This window comes from Callorhinus ursinus, unplaced genomic scaffold (genome assembly GCF_003265705.2).
Source record: "Callorhinus ursinus isolate GAN/ISIS: 27379988/994484 unplaced genomic scaffold, GSC_fseal_2.0 scaffold6, whole genome shotgun sequence".
Classification (NCBI taxonomy): Eukaryota; Metazoa; Chordata; class Mammalia; order Carnivora; family Otariidae; genus Callorhinus; species Callorhinus ursinus.
Window position 1 is genome coordinate 39,006,282 of NW_027397068.1, and position 15,846 is coordinate 39,022,127.

General features: G+C 34.0%; 1 protein-coding gene across 5 annotated transcripts in view; it reads right to left on the reverse strand.

Moving 5' to 3' along the window:
- Positions 1–15,846, reverse strand: part of TBC1D32 (TBC1 domain family member 32) — a 208,218-nt gene that overhangs the window by 70,010 nt on the left and 122,362 nt on the right. For all 5 annotated transcript variants that reach the window (XM_025864955.2, XM_025864962.2, XM_025864946.2 and 2 more), the window contains one exon: positions 1,968–2,093. In XM_025864955.2, coding sequence (XP_025720740.1) covers positions 1,968–2,093 — 126 coding nt within the window. The remainder of the gene's footprint in view (positions 1–1,967; positions 2,094–15,846) is intronic.

A 15,846-nucleotide genomic window follows, 5' to 3' on the forward strand; every position in this document is an offset into this window, starting at 1 on the left:
GTTCTCAAGTAGTTTATATTCACTTTCCTCTATAATTTTTAAGAAAACTTATTTTGTATAGAGTCTCAGGAATTTGTGAGGATAGTACAAAGGTAGAGGACTTTTATCCCTTCATTTAGGGTAGGTCTGCTGTTGACAAATTCTTCATTTGAGAATATCTTGATTTTCTATTCCTGAAGATTATTTTCAATGCATAGAGAATTCAGATTAACAGTTCTTTCAGTGCTTGAATGTCATGCCACTTCCTCTGTCCTCCATCTTTTCTGGTGAGAGGTCCATGGTCAATGGTATTGATTTTCCGCTGTAGGTATGATGTTGTTTTTCCTTCTCTGCTTTCAAGATTTTTTTGTCTTTAGTTTTTATAAGTTTGACTATATTGTGTCTTGGTATGGAATTCTTTGGGTTTATCCTGTTTGTGGTTCTTGAATCCATACTTTTAGATTTGGGTTTCTTGATAAATTTGGAAAGTTTTTAGCTATGTTTCTTCAAATACATTTATAGTCCTAACCTCTTCCCAGGTCTCCAATGACACAAATGCTAGACCTTCTGTTATGGTTCCATAGGTCTCTCGGTCTCTGTTAATTTTTTGTTTTGTTTTGTTTTTCAGTCTATTTCCTCTCTGTTGATACCTTCGAGTCACCAATTCTTCTCTCTGTCCATTTTATTGTTGAACCAATCCATTTAGCTTTTTATTTTGGTTATGGTATTTTCACTTCTAAAATTTCCTTTTGGGTTTTATTTCTTTGCTGATACTTTCTAATTTTAAATTTGTTGCATGTGTGAGACAAACACGTGTGGAGGGGAAGAAGGAGGTCTGGCCCTGTTACCACTGAGTGATAGTGAAAATCCTTAACTCTCTAAGTCTTCTCTGATACAATCCTAGCAAGGAGTGGCAAGGGTGTCCCATTACTGCCAGGTAAGGATGGAAGTCCAGACTGTGCCCAAGTCTTGCTAGCAGGATTTTCTGCGGTGTTTGGCTGGATTAAAGTGGTCACTCTCTATAAAAATGTGTCCTGATACACTACCCCTTTCCTGGTCCTTTTCGCTAGAGAGTATGCGTTTATTGACCCCACCTTTTTATCCTGCATCTGATGGTGTTCTTAATCACTCATTCTAGGATATGTGAGGCAAAAAGAAAATCTAGGGAATTCATCTCTGAGTTGCCCATAGATTATGTCACTGTTCTCAGAAAATATACTGTCTCCAACAACAAAATATAAACATTTTTATTTCCCCCTTTTAATTTTATAACAGTTAATATGAAAACCATAAAGCATGGCTAATAACGTGGACAATTTTAAATTACAGCTTTCAAAAAAATCTACCTTATATTTCCATTAGAACCTTTTCCTTAGACCTTTATTCAAAATTTAAAAATGATTTTTAGAAAACAAATGCACATATATTTGAATATAAAACAATTTATTTGCTAGTTTAGGAAACAGCTATTCCCTCACAATAAAATTTCAATTTCCTTAAGAGTGACTAAATTTACTTGGCTAGATGTGGCACAGTTTCAAAATACGTGTCAATAAAAAAATCAATAAGGTTTCCAAAAATATAGCAGTATGGTATAGTGAAAGCTGGTGAAACTGAGTAAATGGTTACCTGGGTAAAGGCAGATCAATGTTCTAACTGCTTACCAAGACCTCTTAGTTTAAAAAAAGTTTAGTAGTTTCTCAGATTTTAATATTTTTTGGCAGTTTTTGTGCTGCCTACAATTTTACTGTCATTAGGAGGTGAGGGTCGGTGGGCCTCTTCCTCCATCTTCTCTCTGGCCTCCAGCTTCCCTGAATTTCAGATTATAATTTTTGTTTTCCAGGATCATAAGTTTCTCAGAAGTCAATGGATTTCTGGAGTCAGTATTATGTATTCTAGACATGTCAACACTGGTCTTTAGGAAACACAGCTTTCGTTAATATAATATTCATACCAAAAACACCACAAAAATTAAACAGCATACTTACCACTTCCACTGATTATATCAGGTTTGGCCTTCATCATTTTACAAAATTGTCTTCGGCAGTTTTCTATCCACTCGGTTTGTTTATCAGACATTTTGAAGCGTAATAAAAGTTTGGCAAGATCATTGTCTAATAAGAAACACAACATGTTATATTATTATAATGAGATGGTAGAAACACCGAAAAATAAGTATTAATGTTAAATATATAAACAGTTACAAATTCCAGAAATAGTATATAGCTTTCAAAAGAAAATATTTTTCTATAATTACATCTTATACCATCAATTATACTTATTAAAATCCTATAAAATGAATTTATTAAAAGCTCACAAAATGGATTGATTTGTAACCATAATTCTTGAATGTTCTTTTTCTTATATGAACATGATTCATTACTGAGTATTTCAAGCAACAGACATCAAATAACAGATGTGATAGATGTAAGATTTTACTACCTAGATTGACATGAACATTATACTCCTTTCCCATGCACATTCAGACACAATTTGATTCATTTCTTTAAAAGCAAAAAGAAAACATAAGCATAGAAAATTTCTAGTCAATTATTTATTTCCACTTCTTGCAAAAAAATTATACCAAAAATGAGTGGTGCTGAAAGAGTGTCTATGGCTAAAATATAACTTCTTACTAAGCAATTTCATGAATACATGGCAACTTCCATCTGATTTTATTTTTCCATTTTAACTTTATTTTTATTCCCAAGAGACTTTTCCATCTTCCATTTTAATATCATTCCCGTGAAATTTTGTATTAGAAAACATCTATAAATAATATATTAAAAAGGATGTAGGTATCCTTAAAAAAAAAAGATGTATACAAGTACTTATCCAAACAAAAATATACTATCTTCCCACACACATATAAAGATTCAAGGGGGAGAAAAAAGAGGCAATAATGTTTTCTTATTTTCCAGAAGATCATGATGAAATAAGTAGTCACATAAACTCATACATTTTAACACTTTCCTTGAAAGAGATTTGGGGATCAAAAAGGAACAAGAGCCTTTTGAAAATAAAGGGTCAAAGTCCTGACTGCCCCTGTCCAAAGATGTGTCTGGGAACACTAACACTACAAAATATATTGGCCAAAGCTCTCTTTGGGCTGATAAATCCCAGCAGGAAGATAACAGTGGTCAATCTAATACTACAGAGAGTTTCAACCCACTCTTACCTTCTTAAAAAAAACAATATTATTTTTATAATAATAAAGCAAGTCCTTACTCTTACATATTTAAAAAATTAATCTTTCTACCATACCAACTATTTTCATTTTTCCATCCAGTCTTTGTAAAAAATACATTAAAAATATATGTATGGAGTTCCTCCTCCCAAGTTCCTACTTGGCTATAATAATCAAGCCAAAGTCACTTGCCCTTATGAAACCCACATGTCATAAAACATATGCTTATATATATATACACACACATATTATAATACTACAATTAAGACATACTTATCACTCTTATGATCTAAATCGGTTTTATTTAACCCTCAAAAAAGCAGCTATATGTCACACAGTCCTCATGATTATGATATCTAAAATATTATGTTTAAATATATAAATCATAATTTATGTAAATATGTCCTTATTTGACAAGTCACCAAAAAAAGCCTCCTCATATCAAAGCTACATATTCTTTTATAAAAATACATGAGTATACAAATAAATATACCAAACATATGTATATTCACACAAATATACATATGAACCAGAATGAATTGTGTTGTTGAAAGAATGTGTATTTCAGATGTTTAGTACTAATCTATTCTCTTTGAAAATTAAGACCAAAATGATCCTGTAACATTTCATAAATAGCCTCAATCAGAAGCAATAACTACAGAAAAATTAAAGTTACTAAGTCAAAGGAGAAAATGATTCTTTTTAATAAAAACTCTCAAAACCTTTAACCTAAACTCAAGAAATACCAAAGCTGATAACTTTGTTGAATTATATTACTAATAACAAAGTTATACTGTTAAATGTATCTTAATATGAATTAGGTAAAATACTTGATTCAACAGCATTAAAATAATTTTTATAGTTTCCACTTAGAATATCTACATTACTTCTTTCCCAAGAACAAACTACCTAAAGCCTAATAAGAGTCACTAGTGGCATATGATTGCAAAGACAAATGTAGTTTTTCATCTCTGTTTCTTCCTCTATATCATCTTTTCTATCCATGTATAACCTGTCTTTTATAACTACTACTATCTCCTTCAAGTAGAAGATGCCAATGTAGCTCTTTTGTAAATTACCTGCTCTTGAAAAGTCCTATATTATCTGTTCCCTCTTCCATCCTGCCCTACACCCTCCTCTTGCCCTATCCTTTCACATTAGCTATTCTGTTTTGCTTTTTATCATCTCATTCTAAGAAAAAGAGCACAAGGTATCACAACTGTAAACAGTGCTGAAGCAGCAGATGTGGTGTGCATGTGAATCTACCAGTTGGTGGAAGGGCTAAAGGGTTCAGTTTACCTGGAAATTGGAATTTAGGCTGAGCTAGAGACAGAGTGACTACAAACTCCTAGAGACAACTTGGTAGCCTTTATATATATCTGGTTACATTTTCTCAATCAATGAGAGTGTGAGCTTTTCTTTTCTTTTTTTTTTTTAAGATTTTATTTATTTGAGAGAGAGACAATGAGAGACAGCACAAGAGGGAAGAGGGTCAGAGGGAGAAGCAGACTCCCCGCCGAGCAGGGAGCCCGATGTGGGACTCGATCCCAGGACTCCAGGATCATGACCTGAGCCGAAGGCAGTTGCCTAACCAGCTGAGCCACCCAGGCGCCTGAGAGTATGAGCTTTTCAATTTGCATTCCTCGCGGTTAAAAATATTTAGTGATTTGATATAATGTTAACTGAAAAATACGTATATCTGTGATATTTAGGTTTGAGGGGAACAGTGATTCCTTTATTTCCCCCTCCAAATCTGGGACTAACAGAGTAGTAGATAGGAGTAGATAAATGGAGTCCAAGAAATCTATGTTAGTACTGAAACAGCTAAAGTAGACACCATTACTTAGATCTGCTGCCATATGAACTTCCAAATGTCTTCCCTGAATTAAACTAACCTATTCAATCACAGACAATGATAGACAACCAAAGGCCTCTGCTAACTAAAATGTACCAATATAACCTAAAGATAGGCTAACATGAAAGTACACCTTACACAAGTAGGCTAATCCAAGATTTTCCAACCTTCTCCCAAGTTCCCCTACCAAACATTCGTCCTACCTTTGTGCAGAATAAGTGGGCAAGGCCAGAGAAAGGCCAATGCTGTTAGACCAGCAAAGGCCCTTGGACATAGAAAATGAGGCAAGAGGAAATGGAATCACAGGAAGGGTACTATAGGAATACAATAACTCTAAATTAGTAACTATGCGAGTAGAGCAAATATAAATCTGATGTTTTCCCAAAATTTCTATGTTTATAATAACACAAAAGAATTAAAACCCAGAGTTTTGCTTCTGGCCATGATGGAGGTACTAGGAATAGACTTGCTGTCCTGCTGTAAACAACCTGAAAACTGAATAAAATGTAACAAACAATGGTTTCCAAACATTGGGCAACAGACAGTACAGGACTGTTTTGCCTGAGAAAAGGGAAACTAATGTGGTGAACTTTACAACTGGCCTTTTATTTTGAAGGAAATTTCAAGATCGCTATGCAGGATGGGGATGCTATGGAGGTCTTGCAGAGTTGAAGAGACAAGTCAAATTGCAGAGACTGAGGAGGCTAAAAAAATTTGGGATCATAGTACTGAAGAGGAAGAGCAGAGCAAAGAACTACAGAAATCTGTGTAAGTCTTCGTCAAGCGGATTGCAAAATAATCAGCTATGCAAATGAAGAATGAAACTCCACAAGGTTGGGCAAAAAAACAGTTGGGAGCTTGTAAAATGAACAATTTCCCAGAATATACTTAGTGCTAGCTGATGTCCAAGTTCCAGAGTGAAGAGTCCTGTAACTACCAGGGTAGTCCATAAGGGTGCCAGAAAAGTAACACCTTAGTAATAGAGTTAAATTTGCAATAAAGGCAACTCTACACCCAACATAACCAAAAAATGAAAGTCTTGAAGGATCAAACTGATCCATGAATAACTTGACAGCACTCTAAAAAATGTCCACTACTATTTAAAGAAAAACAAAATGAATGAATGTGTGTGAATGAATGATGTGAATGAATGATGTCTGATATTCAATAAAGAAATCACTAACATGAGAAACGGGAAAAATGTGGCTCACAATCAGTAGATAAATCTATAGATCCAGAAAGGACTAGTGTGATATGATTAGCAAAGATTTTAAAGCAGCTATTTTTAAGTATTTAAAGAAAATGTGAACAAAACCAAATGTTTTGGTACAATTTAACCAAATTATACTTTATCCATACTAGAACCCCAATCAGTAAAAAGAGATAGCAAATGGTACATGTAACAAACTGGCTGCATCTCAAAACCATTATGCTGAGAGAAAGAAACCAGGCACAAACAAAGTATCGTATATGATTCTATATGTATGAACCGCTAAAAAAAAAAAAAAATAGTATAGGAAAAACTAATCTTTGGTAGCTATTCGCAAGCGGACTATGTTTTGCTCTCCAGGAGTTACTTCAGCAGTCTTCACAGACATTTCTGATTGTCACACCTAGGAGTGGAGAGTACAGAGAGAGTTCTACTGGCATCTAGCGGGTGGAGACCAGGGATGCTGCTAAAAATCCTACAAGGCACAGGACCAGACCCTCTGGCAACAAGCAATTACCCAGCCCAAAATATTAACAGTGCTGAGGTTGAGAAATCCTAATCTATAGTAGCGAGGGAAAAAAAAATCAGTAATTGCCTGAGGCTGGGAATAGAGAGCAGTCGACTGCAAGGGACAAAGGGAATTTTGTGGAGTCATAAAAATGTTATATATTTGATTACGGTGGTGCTTATGTGTGCGCAGACATGTCAAAATTCAAACTATTCTTAAAATGGATGTATTCTGTTGATATAAAAAATTGATTATACATACATATGTGTATGTAAATGTGGGGTATAATTGAAAGTGACAGTGACTAAAAGCTTCTAAGCATATTAGTGCCTCTAAAATACGATCAATTAGAGTTCTTAATTTGGTATAAAGTCTATATAAGAACTCAATAAACTTCAATTAAAAGTATGGGCATGTATAAAATGATTCACTTGAAAAGAAACCTAGTCACAATTTTATAATAAAGTGTTTTAAAGTATAAATTTTTAAAATCCTCATTGTTGTATCTTCTTATGAGGTTCTGGCTCCTTTCTCGGTACAATCCAGTCTCCTGTAATGAAATGAATATTCACTTCTTAGGGTTATGAGAAAACAGTTGATCTATTTCACCAGGAAGAATCCAGGTTTATATTCTACACACTGAACACAATTTCTTTCTTAACTCACATTTTTTATTCAATTGTTTTTATATACTTCTTACCCTACAGTATTATTTTTAGAGAAAGTACCATATCATAGCTTAGTTTCAGTGTATTAATTATACATCTAGTTATGAAGTTACCATGTTCAACTACTGTTTTGTTTTCCCAAGACTGGTTTGGTGTGTCTAGTGAGTATATGCTCTTCTTCTCTTTGCTCCTTCAGACCACTATGATTTACAGACAATGCAAAGTTGGAAGAGAAAGTAAAAAATCTATTTTAAACTCATTCTTTAATACCATTGAGGAAAATGGAAAAAAAAGGGGGGACATCAAGTTTCTTGTTCACCAATTATCGTTCATATCTAAACTCTGAAAGTCTTTGTTATGGTGAGCACTATAATTTTTCATACTTGAGGATACTATATAATTTTTTCTCAAAAGATTATTACATAGAAATGTTATATTGATTATAAAATTATTATGGACAATATAAAAGGAACCTCAGTTTCAAAGGGAGGAAAAAATATAAGCTCATGTTAAGTGCGGAGAAAACCTGCTATTTACATGGAAAACTTTTAGTACTTCTTTCCTAAATGCAATTGTGAATGCCCACTTTACACAGAATATCGTAACAGATTCTGCAAAAGAAACAAAATAAATGGAAGATTTCATAAACTAACTAGCAACAGATTCCTAGGTTTAATTTAGATAGTCACCTTTGTCTCATCCTGAACCTTATTTGTGTAGTATTTACTTTCCACTTGTATTTCTGCTTGTCCTTGTCCATGTAGTTTAACACAGTCACTTCAGGTTACTTTTATTATAATAAACAAGGGAAGACTTTGGAGTGGTCTCTGAGAAGCAACTGAAAATATGCCCCAATTCTGTATATTAGTTCTCTGTACATCTCTAAATTTGGGAGTCTCTAAATTCATTACACATTTTCATTTTATTTGAACTGCATGGGCTCTTAACACATGACATCTATATTTTACACAGTTATTCTTCACTGTGGAATTATATCACTTTTCCTTTTTTAAAATACGTGATAATCGGGGTGCCTGGGTGGCTCAGTCGTTAAACGCCTGCCTTCAGCTCGGGTCATGATCCTGGGGTCCTGGGATCGAGCCCCGCATTGGGCTCCCTGCTCTGCTTCTCCCTCTCCCACTCCCCCTGCTTGTGTTCCCTCTCTTGCTGTGTCTCTTTCTGTCAAATAAATAAAATCTTTAAAAATAATAAAATATGTGATAATTATTTACTATAAAAGAAATGAGTCACATTTCAAGAAATGAGGAATTCGTTTTCCCTTATCATCTGCACTTAAACTAACAGGTGATCTGTTTTCCCTGGTTGCTATAGATATGTATGTTTCAAGCATGAAGTAGTAAGTACATGAAAATAAGAAGTTTTATTATTCAAAAGTAAATACTTACTCTGATTTATAAGCTAAGTATCTCAACAACTGCATCTCGAGATTTACTACAGTGAAAAGAAACCATAATCTCATACTCCCAGTCCCCTCAGTTACCAGAATGATGTCAAATAAAAGTCATTTACCTTTACCTGCAGAAAATAAATCTTAATTGCAAGGTTAGAAACAATAAGAATAAAATGTCTGATTTGACATAAAGGCCTAAATAAGTAGTTGATAAAAGAGAGAATTCATCACTAAAAATATAGACTGACTATATGTACCAGACATAGTTCAAAAGCTTTTAAAATCAGAACAATATCCATCATTATGTTGTACTATATTTTATGTAATTCCTTACTATTTTCAAAGACTCTTACATAGTTTTCCTATGGCATTCTGTTCCTAGTTGACTGGAGAAGGAATGGTAATCCTAAATCTTACATAATCTATCGGACTAGCAATGAAATAATCTGGCCTACTCAACTTGTTAATTGGGTAACTTTCCTTCTTTTATTAAAATGTAGTTGTTGTTACAGTTCATCTCATTCTCCCTTTTTTTCCTTTTGAAAGGTTTACTTCTACATATTATGTAGGTAGTATTCCAATTTTGATCTATACTATTAAGATTACATAATGGATTGTTATCCCATTGGTAAATTTAAAAAGACGAAAATAATTCATCAAGGACATGGGCATGGACTTAATGTCTGAAAAGAGAGAAATTATCAAAGTGTCAGCAAGAAGTAGCATCAGTGAATAAAGAATTAAACCCAGTAAGGACACAAAATTTATTAAACAAAATCAATATAGATTGATGAGAATGGTCTTGTTAAAATAAGAACATTGTTCCAATGACAAAATTACAGTATTTGTAGTTGAAAAGTCTAAATTTTAGTATCTTTTAATACAAACGATTTAAAATACCAGCCTGTCTTGAGAGCTAGGATAAAATATGCAGGCATCATAAGAATGCAACTACAAAACCCATAAACTTTATTTCTCATTCACTGCACAATGCCTAACTCCAGAGACAGAGACTATAGTACCTTTGTTCTTCAGTACCAGTTCTAATTTAGAAACTTTCTCTATTAATATTTGTTTCTATTGAACAAAATACATTGCAAAGATTATTTTATAAATAGTAGTCTGCAATTACAAAATGTTCAAAATTAATTTATATGTGATACCTATCAAAAAGCCTTTTCTACCCCCAAACATATTATTAAACATTGCCAATGGTTTGCATGTTTGTTTATGCTTTTATAAGGAACCAAATCTATGCAAATAATTTAGATTTAATACAGTGGCTTAGATTCAAGTTTCTCACCTAAGAATGGTCCTAACAGACATTTGATCAGTACGTGGAACCTAATTTCAACATATATTTTATACTGAATTCATTCAGAGCTGAAAATGTACAAACTGAAAAGTAAATTTTAACTGGAATTCACTTCAATTTTGTATGATGTCCTCCCTCCTGTTCTTATTAATTTGAAGAGAGAAAAACTACTTCATGTTGGGGAGGGGAGATACTACAGTGAGATAGTTATATCTCACATATTATGAACTTTAAAAATGACCTGTTTTCTCATATAGGAATAATGTCATCTAAGAATATCCAATTAAAAATATCTGAACAATCAGACTATAATGATTTTAACATTATGTGGCGCATTCCATTAAAGGGAATGATTATCACCAAGGAACTTACTCTTTTATATAGTATTTGAAAGAGAATATTTCGCCAGGCAGAAAATCAATTTCCTATCAGATAAGTAAAAATGCAGCAGAGGAAGCAGTAAAGTTAAGATACTGAAACTACAAAAGATTAAATTTGAAGTAATCACAGAATAAAGGCTGTACTTTTTTTGGTTATTTTTTTCAATTGTGGAAAAAAATGAGATGTAATGCTAACAGTGTGTACCTTTTATGTGCTATAAAAACATAAAGTACCACTTTGTAAATGATAAAATAACTATAATAAAGGTGTATACTTCATGAATGATATATACAGGAGTCTAGCTCAAGGGGCTTTCTAACTGCAAAGCTACTGATGCTCTAAAAACATGAGTGAGATAAGAGGTTATTCTAGGTTTGAGTAAAAACTTCTAAATTTACATATTAACCTGAAAGGAATTTCCAACGTCCACTGACAAAGATTTGGAAGATAGTGTTTGATGAAAGGAAAAATAGAAAAGAAATTCAATTGTTAATTCATCCATTCATTCAATAGACATTTACTGTTGTCTACTACCTAAGGCAGGCAGCATTTTTGTCTTATGGAAGTTACACTCTAGGGCAGCTGATAGTGAACAAATACACAAACTCATAGTAAGGTACAGTGCTAATAGAGGAATCCACAGAAAGCAAGCCAGAAGGGAAGAAGTATGTTTTAGATAAGGTGGAGATAACTTCTCTGAAGAAGTAACATTCAGATTCAGCATAAAAGGTTAAGAAGGAACTACCTGTGTAAAGAGGAGGAGGTAGTACTCCAGGAAAAGCGAACATCAACAGCAAAGGCCCAGAGGCGTAAACTTAATGTATTCCGAGATATGAAAGAAGTTCCCCAATCATATATCCCATAAGGAATTTATATCTAGAATATATAAAGAACTCAATAATAAAAAGACAAATAATTTAAAAAATAGGCAAAGAATGTGAATAGTCATTTCTCTAAGAAAGATATATAACATGAAGAGATGCTCAACATTATTAGTCATCAGGGAAATGCAAATCAAAACCACAATGAAACTGCACTTCACACCCACTAGGATGGCCAGATCATAACATGATGATGATGATGATGATGATGATGTGGAGAAATGAGAATCTCATAATACTGTTGGTGAAAAGGTAAAATGGCGCAGCTGCTTTAGAAAACAGTGAGCCAGTTTCTGAAACTATTAAACATAGAATTACCATATAATTCAGCAATTCTACTTCTAGGTATATATTCTAGAGAAATAAAAACATATGTTCACGCAGAAATCTGTACGTGAATGTGTACCGCAGCATTATTTCTAATAGCCAAAAGGTGGAAACAATCCAAGTGTCCATCAGCAGATATAAATATATAAACAAATTGTGGTATTTGCACATAATGGAATGTTATTTAATTATAAAAAGGAATGGAGTACTAATCCATACTACAACATGAACGAACCTTAGAGATAAACCTTGAAAACATTATGCTAAGGAAAAATGTCAGTCATGAAATACCACATACTACACTATTCCATTCATATGAAAAGTCCAAACTAGAGAAATCTCCAGAGACAGAAAGTAGATTAGTGGTTGCTTAGGGCTGGGTGAGAGAAGTGGGGGAAAAGGGAGTACTGGTGGTGAAAATGAGGTGGTGAGATGTTCTAAAGTTGTTTGTGGTGATGGTTGTACATATCTATTAATATACTAAAAAGTCACTGAATTGCATGCTTTAAATAGGTGAATTATATAGTATGTTAATTACATTTCAATAAAGCTGTTTTTAACTAAACAAAACAACAAGACCTATAGGGTTATGCAGAGTATGTAGATCAATTACTATAGAGAGAAAGGCCATGAGATGAAGTCAAGGGCAAGGGAGAGAAAAGAATGGGAAAGTGACACATTTGTTTATACAGCTGGCTCCCATTAGCTGTTATTGTTTACTTATTAGAAAGCCCAAAGGAGGTAAACTCTCTTGTTTTGTTTCGTTTTTTGTTTTTTAAGAAAGGGCCTTTGGAAGGATATATGGGTAAAGAGTGATATGGTGGACTTGTAAGGAACATGCAGAAGTTCACTTGCATTAGGAGTCACTAATATATTTGAGGCTTTCAATGAGTAGCCATCCGAATTTCTAAGATCAAAGAAAAACAATGCCACGTGGCCCTGCTGCCAGTGGCCCTGGGAGTCAGTGCTGTGCTTTTCCTGCTGGGATGGCCCTGTCAGTACTAGAAACATACAAGCCATGACACAAAAAACTCAACTCTCTACTTTGAAGATACCAGCCCCAGCTGAGTGAATATAGATCCAAATGGTCTCCTGATAAAGACATGCATTCCACAGTAATAAGGTATATAGAGTACAGATGTAATCTAGAATGCTGATTATTTTATAATATAACATAAAGATAATATCCAAGTTATTTCTACCACGTGGAAGAGAATTTTTTCATGTGTGTAAGATTATTTATATATCACACACGTGCACATGTGTACATATATACCTGTACATGCTTATATATGTATACACGTAATATACATATATACATACACAAATAGATAATATTAATCACTAGCTTTTAAAGGGCTTTTACATTTTAGTATGGTGACTCTAAAATGGTGCACAAAGAAAAATAACTGAACCAGATGATGTCTCAAGATTCTTATTTACAGATGAAGATAAATTATCTAATAGCTAACACTAATGCCAATGAGCTAACAAGAGGCAATTTAACAGATGAGGAGATGCTAACTGTAGCAAGGAGGATAAATGTAGAAGCTGGGAGACAAATGAGAGGATGTCACCATGTGCACACAACCAAAGTTGATTTTTCCCCCCACAACAATGAAATTATATCCCAAAATTTTGCAGTGCAAATGACAAGTAAAATAACACCTATCAGAATCAATGGATCATTATTTTCCAATAAAAAAAGCAAAATGAAAAGTATAAGAACTCCTGCCTTCAAAATAGCTATGTTTTAAAGTATTATAAGTTTAAACACAGTATATTTAAAATTGTACAATGTTTAGTTTATTAAACTGTATTTAACCAGAAACATACTTTCAATTTAGCTTTACAGGTGTTAGAAATTCATTTGGCTCCATTTTTCTTATTGAGTTCAGAGAGATATCTCTGTGATGTACATTCTGGATTATCCAATGCCTAGATCATTCTCTCCTGCTTAACAAAACTAGGACCACTATTATTAGGAGAACATATTAGGTACTGCTATTAAATTGAGAATAATGTCTTAGTCAAATACTTGTGTTTTAGAGACAAAGAGAAAGAATAGAAGTTGTTGTCCAATATGGTGGGGAAATGTGGAATTAAAGAGGTTTGAAATGGTACTAAAGTAAAACAGCATTGACAGGAATGAAGCCACAAATGTATTGGGCCTTGTTAGCGATGAGAAGCCATTGGAGGGTTTCAATTAAGGAGTAACGTGATGCAATGAACATTTCAGCAGCATTACTCTGTTGAGAACACACTGACTACTTGGCAGATTACTGCAATAATACAGATGAGAGAGGAAGGCTGTCGTGCAAGAGAGAAAGTAATTTCAGATAGGCAGAGTCAAGAGTGTTTGCTGACAGATTAGATGTGGGTATGAAGACAAAGAGAAGTCAAAGAATGCCTTCAGGTTTATTGCCTAAAGAACTGGAAGCAAAAGTTGCCACTTCTAAAATGAGTAACAAAACCAAAGGAATAGATTTTGAGGAAGTATGAGAAGTTTATGTCAGACTTGTTAGACGTGATATGCTTATTAACCCTCCTTAGCAAAGGTGTCAAGTACGCAGTTAGATATGAATGCAGAGTTGAGGGGAGAGATAGAGGTTAGAGATATAAATCTGACAGCCATCAGTATACTGGGCAGGATTTTAGTCATGAGATGAGATGTTCCCCAAGAGTAAGTACAGCTACAAAAACAGGCGACTAAGAACTGAGCCCTGGGGCACTCCAAAGCTTAGAGGTTAGAGGGAAGTGAAAGATCAAAGGAGACAAAAGAATTTGCCAGAAACACAGGAGGAAAATCCCATCATGCATTTTCTAGAAGCCACGTGAAGAAAGTGTTTCAAAAGAAAGGGAGGAAGTGAACATGTTAAATAATAATGTTAAATCTAGTAGGATGAGGACTGATCTAATCACAGTGTAATGGTAGGAGTGAAAGCTTCTTTAGCTTTGTGGGTTCAGGAGAGAATGGAAGGAGTTACTGGAATATCAAGATTAGACAACTCCTTCAAAGAATTTTGCAAGAAAAAAAGACAGAAATTTAAAAGTGGGTTCAAAAGAAGATATTTTAAATATGGAAGAATTAATAGTATGTTTGTCGGTCCACAAAGAGCCACAATGGAGACCCACCCACAACACCCCCCAAAAACAGCAATAAAGGAAAAAGGGAGAACTGAGAGAAGCATTATCTTTGAGAAGAAGATGGAATGTAGCAGCCAGCCTTTCTCAGTGACATTGGCGGTTTATTTATAGTAACAAAAACCCGAAATTGGAATAGATTCAGCTAAGTGAGTTGGTGTTTATCAGGAGCACATGGAAGATTTTTTTCTGTTTCTATTTCCTCAGTAACCTAGAAAACAAAATTATATCATTGGATAGGATGGGCAGGGATGGAGTGAAGGTTTGATGAGAGAAGATTTTAAAATGGTCATCTAGGAGAGTGGGAGAACATGGACCTGGGGACACCAAGTATGACTGCCCGGCAGTATGATGGGCCCACTTACGGTTAATAACCATTCTACAGTTATCTTCTGGGCTAGACAGAGATGCTATTATTACTCCCTTTTCTAAATCACTCACAAGAGTAGAGCAGGAATAAAATTATATTCCTCTGTAAACCAATTCCTAGGAATTGATGTTGTATCATTTCTTTTCAGGAAGTGTCCATTTAACCTTATTTTTCTTATTTCTGTCTGCCCTGTTCTGTTTAAAAAAATAAGGGACATTTTTTTAATCGAACTATTTTGAAGAACCAAATTATCAAATATGACAGTCACATAATAAAACTGATAATGAATGAATTTGTTGTTCAAAAAATTAATATTAATTTCCAAGTGAAACTCAGCAAAGATAACAATGCTTTATTATAACAAGGAAAGGATCAGGAAAAGGGTTGGGGTACCAAGAATGGATCATGTCTTAATACATCATTTTATCTCCAATGCCTAGTGAAGCACCTGGTAATTAGCACTTGAGAAAAATGTTAAATAAAGGAACGAGGGGGCAAATAAATGATGAAACCTACAACAACAATGACAAAATATAAAGGCATTAAGAAGAATGAAAGTAGGAACAGGAAAGCATGAGAATAACAGACTGAGAAAGGCTGGGGTTCACTG